General features: G+C 54.4%; 2 protein-coding genes across 2 annotated transcripts in view; both read right to left on the bottom strand.

Annotated features, from left to right (window-relative positions):
• NRSN2 (neurensin 2) overlaps positions 1–17,892 on the bottom strand; it is a 47,476-nt gene extending 29,584 nt beyond the window's left edge. Inside the window, exon 1 of the mRNA XM_079979999.1 lies at positions 17,847–17,892. Coding sequence (XP_079836125.1) covers positions 17,847–17,877 — 31 coding nt within the window. The 5' untranslated portion in view covers positions 17,878–17,892. The remainder of the gene's footprint in view (positions 1–17,846) is intronic.
• On the bottom strand, positions 4,969–7,453 carry SOX12 (SRY-box transcription factor 12). The gene is made up of 2 exons (XM_079982535.1): positions 7,318–7,453; positions 4,969–6,757 (listed from the first exon to the last, which is right to left on the bottom strand). The coding sequence occupies exon 2, from the start codon at positions 6,271–6,273 to the stop codon at positions 5,293–5,295; it is 981 nt and encodes a 326-aa protein (XP_079838661.1). The 5' UTR covers positions 6,274–6,757; positions 7,318–7,453; the 3' UTR covers positions 4,969–5,292.
• Positions 17,893–18,579: the final 687 nt, after the last annotated feature.

The raw sequence follows: 18,579 nt of genomic DNA, 5'->3' as shown, positions 1-18,579 counted from the left end.
TTTTAAACGGAGGGCACCAGAGATTGAACTTTGGCATGCAGACCAGGCACGGAGGAGCATGTGGGGGCAGCGATGGGGGAATCGGACCCACAGGAGAGGATCTTGGCGACTCCACAACTGCCCCCTACGGGGCTGCGTCACGAAGGGTCCACAGACCCCAACATCCCCACGGAGGCTGCAAGGACCCTGGAAATCTCTCAGGCGTGGCTCCACCACTCACACTGCAACCTCGGGAGTGGAGGCAGCAAGGCCCCTCCCGAGAATCGCAGAACTTTAGAGTTGGAAGGGAGCCCAGCGGTCATCTAGTCCAACCCCCTTTCAATGCAGGAATCGCAATGCAACAGGGAAACGGACAGCTGCAGAGACTGCAATCTGGCTTTGCACATGCACTAGCCAGGTGAATGAAATCCAGAGCAGCAATCAAAGGGGACTCAAATGCAAATCCTGGCCAAGACAAGTCAATAATAATAATAATAATAATAATAATAATAATAATAATAATAATTATTATTATTATTATTATTATTTATTATTTATACCCCGCCCATCTGGCTGGGTTTCCCTAGCCACTCTGGGTGGCTTCCAACAGAACATTAAAATACAATAACCTATTAAACATTAAAAGCTTCCCTAAACAGGGCTGCACAATTCAAAGTATTGGTGCTGACTTTTAAAGCCCTAAACGGCCTCGGTCCAGTATACCTGAAGGAGCGTCTCCACCCCCATCGTTCTACCCGGACACTGAGGTCCAGCTCCAAGGGCCTTCTGGCGGTTCCCTCACTGCGAGAAGTCAAGTTACAGGGAACCAGGCAGAGGGCCTTCTCGGTGGTGGCACCCGCCCTGTGGAACTCCCTCCCACCAGATGTCAAAGAGAAGAACAACTACTAGACTTTTAGAAGACATCTGAAGGCAGCCCTGTTTAGGGAAGCTTTTAGTGTTTAACAGACTATTGTATTTTAATACTTTGTTGGAAGCCACCCAGAGTGGCTGAGGAAACCCAGCCAGATGGGTGGGGTATAAATAATAAATAATAATAATAATAATAATTATTATTATTATTATTATTATTATTTCCTACCTCACAGGGTTGTTGTGCGGCGATAAAACAGGAGAAAGAAGAACCACACATGCCGTCGCAAAACTCCTGGGGTGGAAGGCGAGATAATCACTTGGCAGATCCAGAGCTCTCTTGCAGAGAGCCAAAACAAAGCAGAGCAGACACCTTTAAACCTGCAAGTAACATTCAGACAATCTAGCATCTGAATGATATTTTGCAGTTTACCTGAACGGCACGTTCATCAAAAATATCTCCATCCTCGGAGGCTTTTAAGCAGAGGTCAGGTGGCCATCTGTCAGGGATGCTTTCGCTGAGATTCCTGCATAGCAGCGGGTTGGACTAGATGACCACTGGGGTCCCTTTGAACTCCCAAGATTCTACGATTCTGTGATTTCTGGTGGTGTCCAGATGAGGATAAAGGGATTGTCCCAAGCGCAGCAGCGGTCCTTTGGGAGTTCCTAGAGCTCTGGGAATGCGAGGGGGCTTTCTAAGATTAGCAAATATAATTAGCAAAACTCTCTGTGTCTAAAATAAACGGGCAATGAAGATTGCTCTAGGGAAGGGATTTTTTTGTATTAAAAAAAAAAACAGCCCTGAAAACTAGGCTCAGCTGTTTTGAGGGGTGCAGAGAGACGAGAAGAGGCCTGGGATCCTGCAAAGGCAACGATCGGTGGCTGAATTTCAGCCACAGATAAGGCCCTGCCTCTGCTTTCAGTGCCAGGGTTCAGCAATTGTGCTCCTGCCCCCATAATACATTTCTGAGCTGCCACTCAGTGCAGGCTATACTGAGGCAGATGGCCTCGAGGTCTGACTCAGTATAGGGCAGCTTCCTTTGTTCCCACATAAATGAGACCCGAGCAGAAAAATGCCCTGGTGGATTCTGCCTCATGGGGCTGGAAAGGACACCAAAGGTCATCTAGCCCAGCCCCCTTGCTATGCATGCTCATTCGCATTTGCGCATGGTGTTTCTGGGTGCCCTAGTGCCTTGCAGAGAGTAACAGAGTGAGGCAGCTGTGGAGGGCAACGGCTTCTGCCTTTCCTTACCCTCCCAGCTGGCCAAAAGTTGCTCATCCATTGGCGCAATATATCCCTGAACACAGGATCCTGAACTGCAGGCGGACGCCTCAAGTGCCGTGCTTGAGGGAGATTCCTGCCATGCAGCGGGTTGGACTAGATGACCGTCAGAACCCCCAGCCAACTCTACCATTCTATGATCCCTTGCAGAGGGAAAAGCCCTTTTGGAGAAAGCCCATTCGCCAGGCGGGTGGCGGGTCCTGTACAATTTGTAAACCAGACCAACGGCAAGCGGCTGATTCCATGAATGGCATTTTCCTGCAACATTCCCCAACTTGGCGCCCTCCAGGTGTTGTGGACTACACTCTGAGCACCACCTGGGAAAACAACTGCTGGAGCTTTTGCTCCCCGTGGAGGTTTCCACGCTCCAGCCAGTTGCACACAAAGTTTAAATCATGCCCCACGCACTTTGCAATAATGAGCTGCGATTCCTGCATTGCTGGGGTTGGACTAGATGACCCCTGGGTCCCTTCCCACTCTACAGTTCTGATTCTATAAATGTGAACGTAACACTTAATGCCGGTCAGAATGTCCATTTGGCTGGCTGATGCTGTGCTCTCCCCTAACCAGAAACATGCACAAATTTAACAAGCGTGCCCAAAGAGGTCCAAAATGTGGTTTACAATGCCTTCCAGGCGTTAAGTCAAGTTTCAACTCCAATTTCGTCATCTAGGCCTGTCTTCCCCTAAGCAGTCTCTCCCCCCAGGCATATAACCTCCACATGCTGTATGTACAGCAGACCACAACTCCCATCAGCTCCAGCCAGCTGCCCTAGAATAAAACTACAATTCCCAGAGTTCCTTGCTGGAGGGAGCAACCCTTTCATAAGTCACCTTAAATGTGCAGCGCAGGGAACGCCTGTATTCGGGGATGGGAAAGTGAAGCTGGAGTTTTGCGATCTGTAAGGCTAAACTGGGTTAATTGCCACGGCTTGGGAATCACAGTTCTGCAAAGCTCCGGGCAAGACCCAGCAGAAATGGATTTGTATCCTCAGATAACTAGAATCCCTGGAGTTTACTGCAGAGGGGATGTAGATCAGGGACAGAACACCTGCTCTGCATGCAGAAGGTCTCGGTTTTAATCCCTGGAAACTGGGCTGGGAGAGAGAAACATGTGTCCGAATCAGGAATCCAGACTCATGAGGACTGGGGTCTTGACTTATTTTAAAAAGAGAGGCCACAGTTCAGTGGCAGAACACCTGCTTTGCACGCAGAAGGTCTCAGGTTCCATCCACAGCAGGGCTAGGGGACGTCCCCTGCCTGTCACCCAGGAGAGCTGTTGCCAGTCAGTGTTGGCAGTATTCAGCAAGGGTCTGCATTGGCAGTCAGTGTCGGCAGTATTGACCAAGGGTCTGACTCAGCGCAAAGCAGTTCCCTAGACGTTCCTCCCTACGGAGGGGCTTCAGCCCCGGGGCTACGGGTGCTGCTGTGTGCCCATCTTTCCCCTGCAACCACAGGACAAATCTGGCTGTCCAAAAAAGGCACCGAAAAATGCCAATGTTGGAGGCACGCTTCCCTGCCAAGAAACCTGCCTTCCCTCCCCAGGTGGAAGGGGCGGGGCCTGCCTTGCTACTTCCACTGGGAGCGGTTGCCAAAGGGCACCTCCTTCTACCTCACTGCCTGACCACAGCCCATTGCCGTGTCCCCCAGGCAGCTTTCAAGGCTCCCTTGCCAGCCATACCCTCCTTGCAACGAGCCGGCCATGCCTTGAGCTCCTCGCCCACCAGAGCCAGTGGGATTTCCCTGCCCTGAGCTGGGAAGCCGCTGGCAACACAGAGGGACCCAACCCAGGCAGAAAACCTCCTTGCTGCTAGCCAGCCACTGAGACGTCGACTGCCCTCCTTTCCGCCAGGGAAGCCGCTGGGTAGCCTCTGCCGACAGCCAGCAGGGAGGCTGGATTTGACCTTCGGTGAAAGTCACGCCCCCCCCCCCCCAGAGCTTGGGGGTGTTGCCCTCTATCCCTCTCAGGTGGGCCTGAGCTTCCTGTCCCAGGGACCCCCACCCTGAGAGATTCCCTGGCGTTAGCAATCTCCTTGGCCAATACCCAGAGAGGGTGGAACGTGGCAACACACGAGGGAGTGGCAAGGAGGGAAGGATGCCAACAAGACCCCGGTCTGCTTTGGATGCAGCACGCAAGAGGAAGGAGGGACCCACGGCTCATGCCCGTGGCATGCACCTTATGGGGGAATCGGGGAGGGTGGCATTTTTGGGTGTCGGTGACAGGAACCGGCTGCCCACGAGAAGAGGGCATGTGCGAGCATCGGATCCACGTGAACACCACGTGGGCGCCGCCCGGCTGTGCTTTTCCCCAACCCGGTTCGGGAGCGTGTTTTTGAGCGGAAAAGAAAACAAAACAAAAAAGTTATTGTGAAACGAGGACCCGGAAGCCCTGCCCACACTGGGTGCAAGACGGGCGGCAAATGTTCCTGAACATCTCTCTGAACGCGACGCGATCCAACGGGGAAGATCTCTTTCCTGGGAGCCATTTAAAATGGAACAGAAGGGGGAAAGGGTGGGCAGTTTGGGGGGGGGGCGGGTGTCAGGTAACCGAAGGACAGAATACACCCCCCTCCCACACACACAACCCACACCCCCGGCTGTCCACCGCAAGACAAGCGCTGAAATGGCACGGAAATCAAAGTGGAGAATTGGAAGCTTGCAAGAGGAATAAGGAGCTGAAAGGAAGAAGCGGGGGCAAGCAGGAGAAGAGGAGAGGAATGGATCGGTGTGGAAACTGGGGGGGGGGGCACCTCCGCCTTGGATGGCGGAGGAGCTGGGAAGCAGCTGCGAGGAGGAAGAGGCTGGGGGTGTGTGGGGGGGAGACGGCTGGAGAGGCTTGCAATGGGGGGGAAAAACCTGATTAGACAGTCAAATTTCATGGGTAAATACACACTGCATCGAGCCCGGATCCCTCCGTGGCTCGTGGGGGGCGAGAGGAGATGAGGAGCCCAGCCCCGGCACGCCAGCCCTGCCAAGCCAGAGGGTGCCGGCAAAGTGGGTGTGTGCAGAGCGGGGGATGGGCTGATGGAGAGCTCGCCTTTGAATGCAGCCAAGGCAAGAAAATGGAGATACCTGATTCCTGCATGTAAACAGCTGGGTTTCTTTTTCTTTTTTTGAGACAACCTGATTGCGGAGAAGTGAGAGTTTACCTGGCTAAGGGATTCAGTACGTGAAGACTAAGTCTGAGATGCTGGACATCAGCCAGTCCCCAGCGATCATCTCAGTCACCTCCGGGGTGCAATAATCCGGGAACTCAAAGTGAGACGTGGCGCCCAGGGGGAAGAGGTCCAGGTCTTTGTCGAAGACGGACCAGTCCGGCGTCCCACAGGGCGTGTTCGGCTGGGCTCGGGCAGGCAGGAAGCTCAAGAGCTCTTCTTCAAACTCTTCGTCCGACGAGGCGAAGGAAGACAGCGGGGACCGGGTGGACGCTGGGGAAGGGGTCTCCGAGGACCTCGCCTGGTCCGAAAAGGGCTTGGCGGCAGCAGCAGCAGCAGCACCAACCTCGTGGTCCTTTGGGTCGCCAGAACTGCCCACCCACGCTCCTTTCTCACCGCTCGCCGGCAGCACGTGCCAGAACTCTTTGCCAGGAGTTTTCGGGCCGTCGTCAAAAGGCGCCTCCATCAGCCGCGCTTCCAGCGGGTCGTCATCCAGCTCGGGCGTCGAGCGTCCCTCCTGGCTGCCGCTGCCACCCTGCTTGGGGGGCTGCCTTCTGCCGGACGCCACCCTCCCGAGGACGGAGGGCTTGATCTTGACCGAGACCCTGGGGCGGGACTTAGCAGTGCCCACCTTGCCCTTCTTCCTGGGCCGGTACTTGTAGTCTGGGTAGTCAGCCATGTGCTTCAGTCGCAGCCGTTCTGCCTCCTTGACAAAGGGGATTTTTTCCGAGTCCTGAAGGAGCTGCCAGCGCCGGCCAAGGCGCTTGGAGATCTCAGCATTGTGCATGTCCGGCCACTGGTCCATGATTTTCCGCCGCTCGTTCTGGGACCACACCATGAAGGCGTTCATGGGGCGTTTGATGTGCCCGCTGGGAGTCTTGCACCAGCCCGGCTCCCCTTTGGCATCCTTCAGCAGCAGGGCATCCTTGGGGCACACCTCCCGCTTGCCCTCCGACCCCCGGCTCCGCACGCTCCTCTGCTGGACCATCCTGCCCCCTTCGTCTTCCACGTTCCAGGCGCCGCTGAGCCCCGGGTTATTTTCTCATCATCCGGCGAGGGGTGGGCGGATCTGCCGCTCGCTCGTCCGGGTGCAAGAGCTGCTCTCTCTCTTCCCCCACGCCCACCCTGGCTGCCGGCGAGCTCTGCCTGGGCGTCCACACCCCCCTTTTAACTCAGTCACTGAAGCAGCTGGCTGGCAAATTGACAGAAGTGGTTGTGGCACCTCGGCTGTGCCACCTTCCGCAGGCGCCAGACGAGCGGCGAAGGGAGCCGGGCCGGCGGTGGAGAGAGAGAAAGAAAGAGAGAGAGAGGGAGAGAGGGGTGATCTTTGGCAAGAAAAGCCGGCCGGAGGGCAGGAAGGGGTGGTTGAACGTCCGCTTCAGGCAGGCGAGCCCTTTGGGTGCTGAATCGCTCCGGAAGGCGAAGGAGAGTCACGACTTCTCTGCTCGGCCGCTGAGCTTCCAAGGCAAGACCTGAGAACGAAGGGAAGAAGGGAACAGCAGAGGGTCTCGGTCTTTTGCCCCTCGGCTGCCCTCCACGCCTCTCTCTCTCTCTCTCTTTCCCCAGCCAGGCAGCTCACGCCCACCCCTCTCGCTGGCTCCTCTCGGCTGCCTTCTCTTATAGCCCATCCCCGCCGACAGCCCCCTCCTCCTCCTCCTCTTCCCCCCTCCCAGACGGGCCCCTCCCCTCCTGCACAGTCTAGGGTCTGCTGCGCACACATTGCTCGCTCGGAGTAAACACCCAGGTGCTCATTCTGTCAATGGGAAGCCCTGCCCACCCGGGGACGTCATTGGTTGCGGGGCAGGAATGGAGGATTTGCATCCCCCAATAGGGGCGCAACGGGGAAGGAGTTGCTGGAGAGAATGTCAAAAACTTTCTCGCCTCCGCCACCATCCTAAACACAGACCACCGCCCCCTCCGCAGCCCACCCAGAGCATATCTGTTACCTGAGACCGGACCCCCCACCAACGCTCTCTCTGTTTCCTTGCCCCCCTCCAGGATTGACCCAAGGCAGGGGGTTTAATCGCCAAACCTTTCCTGTGCCACTGTCTGGCTTTCTGTTCCCATCAAGTTCACAGGCAAACCTGGTTTGTTTGCTGTTTTTTTCTGCAGGGAAAGGAGAAAGGAGCTTTTGCAAAAAATATTTCAGATTCCTCAGCGTCAGAAAATTGTGCGCAAATATGCTCTGTGTTTGTGTGTGTGTTTGGAGGAATGGATTGAGAGAGAAAAAAAAGGTGCTTTAAACCTCGACCCAAGACAGCACGGGCAAATGCCAACTTTTCAACTGCTGCAAAATGATGCCTGCAGATAAAAGGCAGAGCTGCAGAGGTCAGCGGGAAAGTTGGCAGTCCCTGTACACCTGGGAGTTTTCAGGATAGCGTTTGGTCAGCTGGGCACAGGAGATTCAGAATCCAGGCCAGGGGCCAACAACCTCCCTTCCTATACCCAGTGCAAGACCCCAAGTTAACGCTAGGATTCTGTGACAGGCACAAGGCGAGGGGACACCAAAGGCCATGTAGCTCATCCTTCCTGCGCCCACAGATCAGTCTATTCAACCCACAATTGTGACACGTGGGAATCACTTTCCTGCACGAACTCTCCTTTCCCCCCCACCCCCCGAAGTGTAAATGCTAATTTGGCATTTTTAAAAACTGCTTGCACTTTCAGAAGAGCCATAGCTCAGGGGCAGAGCATCCATCTTGCAAGCAGAATCATCCAATCATCATCATCATCATCTATTATTTATACCCCGCCCATCTTGGAGTTGGAGGGGACCTGGGGGTCATCTAGTCCAGCCCCCTGCAATGCGTGAATCTTGGCTAACGCATCCAGGACAACCTCTGCTTAAAAACCTCCAAGGAAGGTCTAAGGTTTAATCCCCAGGTATGCTTGGGGGACGACGACGCGGGTGGCGCTGTGGGTTAAAGCCTCAGCACCCAGGACTTGCCGATCGAAAGGTTTGCGGTTCGAATCCCCGCGGCGGGGTGTGCTCCCGTCGTTCGGGCCCAGCGCCTGCCCACCTAGCAGTTCGAAAGCACCTCCGGGTGCAAGTAGATAAATAGGGACCGCTTACCAGCGGGAAGGTAAACGGCGTTCCGTGTGCTGTGCTGGCTCGCCAGATGCAGCTTGTCACGCTGGCCACGTGACCGGGAAGCGTCTGCGGACAGCGCTGGCTCCCAGCCTATAGAGTGAGATGAGCGCACAACCCTAGAGTCTGGCAAGACTGGCCCGTACGGGCAGGGGTACCTTTTTACCTTTATGCTTGGGAGAGTCTGCTACCTGAAACCCTGGAGAGCTGCTGCCAGTCCGTGTAGACAATACTGAGAAGCCCCAAAGGCCTGACTCAGTAGAAGGCAGCTTCTTATGCTCCTAGTAAGCTTTACAGTTCACACTGATAATGGCACTCAGCACACAACGCTCCGTTTTATAATCTCCAATGCTCCAACTTGGGGTCAGCAACCTTTTTCAGCAAGGGGCCAGTCTACTGAACCTCAGACCTTGTGGGGGGCCAGACTATATTTTGGGGGGAAATATGAGCAAATTCCTATGCCCCACAAATAACCCAGAGATGCATTTTAAATAAAAGGACACATTCTACTCATGTAAGAACACTGATTGCCGGACCGTTCGCGGGACGGATTGAGAAGATGATTGGGCCGCATCCGGCCCCCGGGCCTTAGGTTGCCTACCCCTGCTCTAACTGACATTATCCTAACAACAGCCCAGTAAGGAAGGCCAGAATTACTTCCTCCAAGCTGCAGAAAGTGCCTGAGAGACAGCGGCTTTCCTATGTCAACATACAGGGCTGGGTGTTCATCAGTATGCGGATGATACCCAGCTCAACCTCTCTTTTAATTGAGAAATAGTGAAGGCGGTGAAGGTCCTGTGTGAGTGCCTGGAGGCGGTTGGAGGATGGATGGCAGCTAATGGATTGAGGTTGAATCCTGACAAGACAGAAGTACTGTTTTTGGGGACAGGAGATGGGCAGGTGTGGAGGACTCCCGGGTACTGAATGGGGTAACTGTGGCCCTGAAGGACCAGGTGCGCAACCTGGGAGTCATTTTGGACTCACAGCTGTCCATGGAGGCGCAGGTCAATTCTGTGTCCAGGGCGGCTGTCTACCAGCTCCATCTGGAACGCAGCATGAGACCCCACCTGCCTGCAGACTGTCTCGCCAGAGTGGTGCATGCTCTAGTTATCTCCCGCTTGGACTACTGCAATGCGCTCTACGTGGGGCTACCTTTGAAGGTGACCCGGAAATTGCAATTAATCCAGAATGCAGCAGCTAGACTGGTGACTGGGAGTTGCCGCCGGGACCACATAACACCGGTCCTGAGAGATCTGCATTGGCTCCCAGTACGTTTCCGAGCACAATTCAAAGTGTTGGTGCTGACCTTTAAAGCCCTAAACGGCCTCGGTCCAGTATACCTGAAGGAGCGTCTCCACCCCCATCATTCAGCCCAGACACTGAGATCCAGCACCGAGGGTCTTCTGGCGGTTCCCTCATTGCGAGAAGTGAGGTTACAGGGAACCAGGCAGAGGGTCTTCTTGGTAGTGGCGCCCGCCCTGTGGAACGCCCTCCCTTCAGATGTGAAGGAAATAAGCAGCTATCTTCTTTTTAAAAGACATCTGAAAGCAGCCCTGTTTAGGGAAGTTTTTAATATTTAATGTTGTATTGTTTTTAACACTTGATTGGAAGCCACCCAGAGTGGCTGGGGAAACTCAGCCAGATGGGCGGGGTATAAATAATACAATTATTATTATTGTTAAGTTGTGGGTTGACATAGCAGACGACACAGCGATTTCTCCAAGTAGCTCTTTATTTTGTAAGCTGGAATAGAACTGACTGCAAACAGCTCAGCCGGCCTGCTTTTATAGGCAGCCGGCTGTCAACATTGTAGCAACAAGAGCCCAGAGTTCCCGCCTAAAATAACTGACGTGGACCTGAGTGAAAACTATCTACAGACCTGAGTGAAAACTATATACAGTATCCCCCTGCTGGCCCAGGGTGAAACTTCACTACATAACACCCCTCCCCACCGAGATAAGGCGTTAGTTACAATCGTAATGGTTTCCTTATATACAGCACTACGCGTAATGGTTCAATTAGGCACAAAAGCATATCGGTTACATTTCCCATACTTAGACCAACAGTGATACATGTCCAACAACATAGTCCTTTAAATAAGTTGGGCGCTTGGGAACTCTGCCAGACCGCCGGGGACTGGTAGCCAAGTCCAGAGGGCCACACAGTTCTTGCTGAGGCTGTGGTGCGACCCTAGGTGGTGTTGGAACCAACTCCCCTGGATCCGCTGCTGTGGGTGGAGCCTCCGCAAGTGGAGTGGTCTGAGTCTGTGGTAAGTCTGGCAGACCCTCTGAAGTGGCTTGGTTCGGCTCCACGCTGGCAGTTTGCGAGGGAGGTGTCGGTGGGGCCTCGCCATCTGTACGTGTCTCTTCTTGAGCCGCAAGCGCAGTTGGGGGCACCACGGTAGTGTCCAAGTCCCCAACCCTGCGCCTAAGCTGGTCTATGTGCCGTCGCCACAAGCGTCCGTCTTCGAGTGCCACCTGGTACGAGCGAGGTCCAGTGACTCCCACTACTGTGGCTGGCACCCAAGGAATGTCCCCCACATAGTTCCGGGCAAAGACCTGGTTTCTTGGGACAAATGACCGTGGCGCGTTGGCACAGCCTGGGGGTTCAGCCACGGCAAAGTCCGGGTGCAGCCGGTCGAGCGGTGACCTGAGGCGGCGGCCCATAAGCAGTTCAGCAGGACTCCGCCCTGTGGCCGCATGAGGGGTGATGTGTTGCACGAACAAGTATTCGGCGACCCGCTCATGCCAGTTTCCCCGGTCCAGGCGCGCCAGTGCCTCTTTTGCCGAGCGCACCATTCTTTCCGCTTGCCCGTTGCTGGATGGATGAAAGGGTGCCGTTAGGGCATGGCGGATGCCCAGTCCCAAAAGATACCGCTCAAACGTGCCTGACGTGAACTGCGGTCCGTTGTCAGAGACAAGGACATCAGGACACCCATGCGTTGCAAACAGGCCTCGCAGCACCCGGATGACGGCTTCAGTAGTGGTGGAGGGCATCAGGGCGACCTCCAGCCATTTGGAATAGGCGTCCACCACTACCATAAAGGTCCGGCCATGAAAGGGGCCAGCCAGATCGATGTGCACCCTCGACCAGGGTGTCTTTGGCGTCTCCCAGGTGTGTCCCTTAGCTGCCGGTGGTGCAGGTCTCGACTCTTGGCACGCTTGACAGGCGGACACCCAGGCAGTGTTGGCATCGTCCATATTAGGCCACCAGACGTAACACCGAGCAAACGCCTTCATTTTGACAATTCCCGGGTGGCCAACGTGCAGAGCCTCCAGGACGCGCTGACGGAGTCCCTGGGGAATCACGACGCGGTCTCCCCACAGCAGACAGCCGCAATGAGCTGAGAGTTCATGTTGTCTGGTTGCGAAGGGCTGGAACTCTGATGCAAAAGGCCCTTGTGGCCACCCCCTCCACACCCAGTTGAGCACCCGGCTGATGGTGCGATCCTGGGCAGACACGGAGGCCACAGTGGCAGCCGATACAGGCGCTGCCGGAAGATCCTCAATCAGAAGGAGCGATGAAGCTGGAGCCGGGTCTTCCACAAATGCTGGAAGAGGGCAACGGCTGAGGGCGTCGGCATGGCCCATCGATTTTCCGGGGCGATGGATGAGCCGGTAGTGGTAGGCAGCCAGGAAAACAGTCCATCGCAGCATGCGTGGCGAGAGGACCGGTGGAGTTGGACGATCACCGGCGAGGAGGCCCAGGAGTGGCTTGTGGTCAGTGATGAGGTCAAAAGTCCTGCCATGGAGGTATTCATGGAACCTCTTCACTCCAGCCACAAGTGCCAGTGCCTCCTTGTCGAGCTGGCTGTAATTCCGTTCCGTCGTAGATAGCGTCCTGGAAAAGTAGGCGAGCGGTGCTTCTCTTCTGTCTGGAAAACGGTGACCAAGGACAGCACCGATGCCAAAAGGTGAGGCGTCGCAGGCAAGGACCAGCGGCCTGGATTCACTGTACTGTACCAGCACACTGTCTGATGAAAGGAGAGCCTTGACCGCGTTGAAGGCCGCCGTCTCCCGATGACCCCAGGCCCAAGGCGTCTTAGTGCTAAGGAGTCGGTGAAGAGGCTCAGCCACTGTGGCTTTGTGGGGCAGGAACATGTTATAAAAGTTCAGCAGCCCCAGGAACGCCTGCAACTCCGTCTTGTTCTTTGGGGTGGGGGCCTGCTGGATAGCGCGGATCTTGGATGTGGTCGGGTGAAGGCCGGAGGCATCGATAAGATAGCCCAGGAACTCTACCTGTGGAACGGCGATCTGGCACTTTTCCCTCTTTACCTTGAGCCCAGCCTCTTGGAACCTGGTCAGCACGGCACGGAGGCGCTCAAACAGCTGCTGGTGTGAGTCTGCAGACACCAAGACGTCATCAAAATATGGTATCACGCCCGGAAGCCCTTGCAGGAGACGCTCCATAAGGCTTTGGAAGATGCCAGGAGCCACACTCACCCCGAACTGCAACCGGCGGCAACGGAATGCCCCCCGGTGGGTGACGATCGTCTGGGCTTCAGCAGTGGCATCATCGACTGGCAGTTGTTGATAGGCTTGGGCAAGGTCCAGCTTAGCGAAGACCTTACCCTCACCCAGGGAATGCAGCAGGTGTTGGACAACAGGAACCGGATAAGCGTGCTGCTGAAGTGCCTTGTTGATCGTGCACTTGTAGTCAGCGCAGATTCTCACCGACCCATCTGGCTTGACAGGCGTGACGATGGGGGTTTCTCACCTGGCGTGGTCAACCGGCTCCAAAACTCCTTGGGCGATCAGTTTGTCCAGTTGTTCGTCCACCTTAGCCTTGAGAACAAAGGGAACCCGGCGTGGCTTTAGCTTGATGGGGGCGACTTGTGGATCAAGGCTAAAGGAGATGGGCGTACCTGTATATTGCCCCAAGGTGCCGTCGAAAACCTCGGCAAAGTCTTTGACCAGACCCTCAGTCTCTGCGTTAGAGATGCAGTTGATGCCGGTGACTTCCAGGCCGAGGGCATCAAACCAGTCTAGCCCTAGGAGGCTTGGCCGCTGACCTTCGACCACCACCAACCGGAGCAGGCCCGAAAAATCCTTGAAGGCAATCTGGAACCGGCCAACGCCTACCACGGGAATGTCGTTTCCCTGGTAGTCTCTCAGGTGTACGCGGTGAGAGTCGAGTTGCCTTTTGGACACTCTGGGTACCAGTCTTTTGATGGTGCTCCATGACACGATGGACAGGGCAGACCCGGTGCCGATCTCCATGTCACATGGAGCTCCTTCAATGAGCACCGTGACGTTCAGCTTGCGTCGCGTAGGCGAGTCGGTTTGGCCAATCGTGGTTCCAGACGGGCAGCGGCAGTTGGTGAGAGCGAAACAACTTTCCTTGGCAGACTGGAGTGAAGACTTGGACTTGCGAGTCGATGAAGGGGGGGTGTCAGACGGAGCCGATCGGCAGAAACCTTAGCGATGTGGCCCCTTCTGGAACACTTCCTACAGATGGCGTCTCTGAATCGACACTTGGCACGGGAATGGTTGCCTCCGCAGCCGGCACATTCCGGTTGGCCCTTGGACTTCTGTTGGAACTTCCTGCGCTCCCGCTTTGTCTGGTGCACGTCATCGTCTTCACTGGAGGATGCCTCATCACTGCTGGCCTCTTCATGATGCACCGGAACTGGCTCCCTAGCAAGACGCGGGCTGCTGGACTTGCGGATCTCCTGGGCGGAGCGTTCAGCAGCTTCTGAGGCCACAGCCTCCTCAATGGCTTTCTGTAGCGTGAGGTCTGGCTTGGCGAGGAGACGCCGTTGCAGATGGATGTCCCGGACCCCGCAGACGATTCGATCCATCAGGGCATCGTCTAAGTCTCGGAACTCACAGTGCATTGCAGCCTGTCGCAGGGCGGTGGTGTAGTTGTTGATTGACTCCCCCTCTGCCTGGTTCCGGTGGTAGAACGCATGGCGGGCAGCAATCTTGGACGGCTTTGGTGCGTAGTGGTTGCGGATCGTGTCCCATGGTGTTGCCTGGACTGCTTCAGGCGCAACCAATGCTCGGGCCGTCTCAAACACCTCAGGCCCACAGAGGCTGAGGAATAGGCCCCGCTTCCGATCCTTTGATACTGCTGTCAGCTCGTTGGCTTGGAGGTAGCAGTCAAACCGAGCGAGGTAGGAGTCCCATGATTCAGAGGCTGGCGCAAACGGCGGTAGAGGCACAAGTGAAGCCATGATTCCGATGCCGGCGTGAAGGGCGATGGATGGAACACAGTGCTCTTAGCCAGAACAGTCAGCTCTGAATTGGTTCTGTCCAGTGATTTCGCTCAGTGATTTCGCTCTGTGATTCAGCTCAGTGATTCAGCTCAGTTCAGAGGCTGGCCGCATCTGGCTGTGCTCTGATGTCCATCCATCCCATCCTCGTCGCCAGTGTTAAGTTGTGGGTTGACATAGCAGACGACACAGCGATTTCTCCAAGTAGCTCTTTATTTTGTAAGCTGGAATAGAACTGACTGCAAACAGCTCAGCCGGCCTGCTTTTATAGGCAGCCGGCTGTCAACATTGTAGCAACAACAGCCCAGCGTTTCCCGCCTAAAATAACTGACGTGGACCTGAGTGAAAACTATCTACAGACCTGAGTGAAAACTATATACAGTATCCCCCTGCTGGCTCAGGGTGAAACATCACTACATAACAATTAATTATTATTATTATTATTATTATTTAAACCAGTGGAGGCATCCTGACTCACAGCTCCCGCTCTTAACCGCTGCTCTTCAAGCAATCTCGCCGCAGAAACTAGAAACGGGAAAGGCAGAATGGTGTGTGGTGGTTAACGTGTCAAACTACAACCTGGGAGACCAGGGTTCGAATCCCCACTCGAAGCTCACTGGGTGACCTCGAGCCAATCCTTGCCCCTCTCAGCCGACCCTTCCTCGCAGGGTTGTGGCAAGGATTAAATGAGGAGTGGGGGAGACAACCACGTAAACTGCCTCGGGCTCCTTGCAGGAAAAGGGGAGACGTAAAGGCCACAAATGACAGCACTCTGGAGGTCCCAGGTCGCAAGGTGGTTAGATTGGTCTCAACTAGGGCCAGGGCCTTTTCAGCACTGGCCCCGACTTGGTGGAACGCTCTGTCACAAGAGACTAGGGCCCTGCAGGACTTGACATCTTTCCGCAGGGCCTGCAAGATGCAGCTGTTCCGCCTGGCCTTTGGTTTGGATTCAGTCTGACCCTTATGTTTCCCTCCCCTTATGGTCTTGATCTATGGGCTACTATTAAAATGAGGCTGCATTTTAAATTGCATTTTAACCTGTATTTTAATTGGTCCCCCCCCCATCATGTTTTTACTGTAATTTTACTGGTGTTAGCCGCCCTGAGCCCGGCTCTGGCCAGGGAGGGCGGGGTATAAATCAATCAAACAAACAAACAATACAGAAACAGCTCAGTTGGTTACAGTGTGGTACTGATAATGCCATGGTTGCAGGTTCAATCCCCTTATGGGACAGCGGCATATTCCTTCGTTGCAGGGGGTTGGACTAGATGACCCTTGGGGTCCCTTCCTTCCCGCTCTACAATTCTACGAAACCTGGTGCTCTCTGGATGCTGTGGACTACAACTCCCATCAGCCCCCTCTTCCAGCCATTCCAGTTGAGGGAGCCTGGGCTGGATAGACAAATAGGTAAAGGTAAAGGGACCCCTGACCATTAGGGCCACTCGCGGACGACTCTGGGGTTGCGGCGCTCATCTCTCTCTATAGGCCGAGGGAGCCGGCGTACAGCTTCTGGGTCATGTGGCCAGCATGACTAAGCCGCTTCTGGCGAACCAGAGTAGCGCACAGAAACGCCGTTTACCTTCCCGCTGGAGCGGTACCTATTTATCTACTTGCACTTTGATGTGCTTTCGAACTGCTAGGTGGGCAGGAGAAGGGACCGAGCAAAGGGAGCTCACCCCGTCGCGGGGATTCGAACCGCCAACCTTCTGATGGGCAAGTCCCAGGCTCTGTGGTTTAACCCACAGCACCACCCGCATCCCTTTGGATAGACAAATAGAATGACCTTAATTTAAGGCAGGCTTCCTTTGTTCCCAAGGTTAGTTAAGACAAAGACAGAGAGCCAAGAATCGAAGAGCTCAAGTTCGGCAACCTTTAGCATCACTGTCTCCGTTCACAAAAGTCACCCAGCACCTATGCAGCCATCAGACTGCGGCAAAAGCTGCTGATTTTGATCCATAAGACTCTATTTTATTTTATATTTTCATTTGTTTGCATTTAAATGCCCCCCTTTCCCCCCCAAAGAGATCAAGGTGACACAAATGGTTCTCCTCATTTAAGCCCCACAACAGCCCTTTGAGGCAGGCTGGGCTGAGAGGCAATGGCTAGCTTAAAGTCACGCAGTCTGATTCATGTCCGAATGAGGATTCGAACTCTGGTCTCCCAGGTGGACACTCTAACCAGGCATCCCCAAACTGGGCCCTCCGGATGTTTTGGGACTTCAGTTCCCATCATCCCTGACCACCAGTCCTGTTAGCTAGGGGTAATGGGAGTTGTAGTCCCCAAACATCTGGAGGGCCGAGTTTGTGGATGCCATTTACTGCAAGAAGATCAAACCTCTCCATTCTGAAGGAAATCAGCCCTGAGTGCTCACTGGAAGGACAGATCCTGAAGCTGAGGCTCCAAGACTTTGGCCACCTCATGAGAAGAGAAGACTCCCTGGAAAAGACCCTGCTGTTGGGAAAGATGGAGGGCACAAGGAGAAGGGGACGACAGAGGAGGAGATGATGGGACAGTGTTCTCAAAGCGACCAGCATGAGTCTGACAAAACTGCAGGAGGCAGTGGAAGACAGAAGTGCCTGGCATGCTCTGGTCCAGGGGGTCACGAAGAGTCGGACACGACTAAACAACAAAGCTCTAACCACTACACCATGCTGCCCCTGAGGTTAGGCTTGGGGTCCTCAATGTGATATCTTCAGATGATCCTCTTGCCACCCACCAAGGCCCTTCCTGCATCTCCCATTTTTAAAAAAACTAGGGAGTTTGGCTTCTTTTAGCTGTTTGGTTGGGAGGGCTACCTGTTTTTTGCGGGGGCTGGAGGTCTGTGTGTTTTTCTCCTGTGCTGTATTTGTGTTGGGGGGAAGTGTAGGTGTTTTGCTTGTTGTTTGGGGAGGGGAAGGCTCTGAGCATTGCCAGTTTTTCTTCTGTGAAATGGGTATGTTCGAGGTGTCCACACCAGATTTCCAAAGGTGTCCCTGGACTGAAAATGGCTGGGGACCCCCCAACACCCAAGTACCTGTGAAATGCCTCTACCTTGCAATCTTTATTGCCAAAAGAAATAAAATAAATAAATTGCTTGCCCCGTGTCTCCAGGCAAGGAGGGGTGTTAATGGCTCCAGAGGGGGCTTCTATTGAGAGTCCCTCTGAGTCATTGTGTTTCAAATGACTAAACACCCCCCCACACACACACACACCAAAAAAAACAGGCCAGCCAGCCAAATTCTTTTCCTTTGCAAGGCTAGTATAAATCACAAAACCTTACCTGTTCTTTCCAGGTTCTGACACCATTCCATTGGGTTTTCTCCCCAAAATGTAGCAGATAATATCCATCTCCCAAACAGCATCCTCAGACTGGATTGTTGTAGCAGTACTGGGACACAGGGTGCTTGAAACAGCAAACGAAAGAGGAACCTCCACTTTTAGTGGCAGTAGACCTCAATATACCAAATGCTATAGACCATGGGTAGGCAAAAACTAAGACCCAGGGGCCGGATCCGGCCCAATCGCCTTCTAAATCCGGCATGTGGATGGTCCAGGAATCAGTGTGTTTTTACCTGAGTAGAATGTGTCCTTCTATTTAAAATGCATCTCTGTGTTATTTGTGGGGCATAGGAATGTGCTCATTCCCCCCCCCCAAAAAAAAATAGTCTGGCCCCCTGCTGAAAAAGTTTGCTGGCCCCTGCTATAGAATTTGGGGGGTTACCACTTTAGTGAAGCTCACAAGCAAGGCAATGGGTTGGGTGTTGCTGGAAACAAAACGCTGGGCTGGAGGGACCCCCCTGACCCAGGGGGTGCCATCATTTTAGGCCTATGGGCACACTGGAATTTGGTACCATTGTGCCCACAGGGACCGGGTTAGCAACCCCCACATTTCTGGTCCATCAATGCAATAATATTCCCAACTGCAGCCTCTGAACCATAGAATTGTAGAGTTGGAAGGGATCCTGGCAATCATTCAGTCCAACCCCTTGAAATGCAGGAATATGCAGCCGGGA

The sequence above is a fragment of the Podarcis cretensis genome, assembly GCF_951804945.1.
Source record: "Podarcis cretensis genome assembly, chromosome: 6".
NCBI lineage: Eukaryota > Metazoa > Chordata > Lepidosauria > Squamata > Lacertidae > Podarcis > Podarcis cretensis.
Note: the sequence above shows the minus strand (reverse complement) of the source record. Positions and strands in the feature narration are given on the sequence as shown.

Excerpts from the sequence above, each read along its gene's own strand:
- SOX12 (XM_079982535.1), bottom strand. The coding sequence starts at position 6,273 with ATGGTCCAGCAGAGGAGCGTGCGGAGCCGGGGGTCGGAGGGCAAGCGG.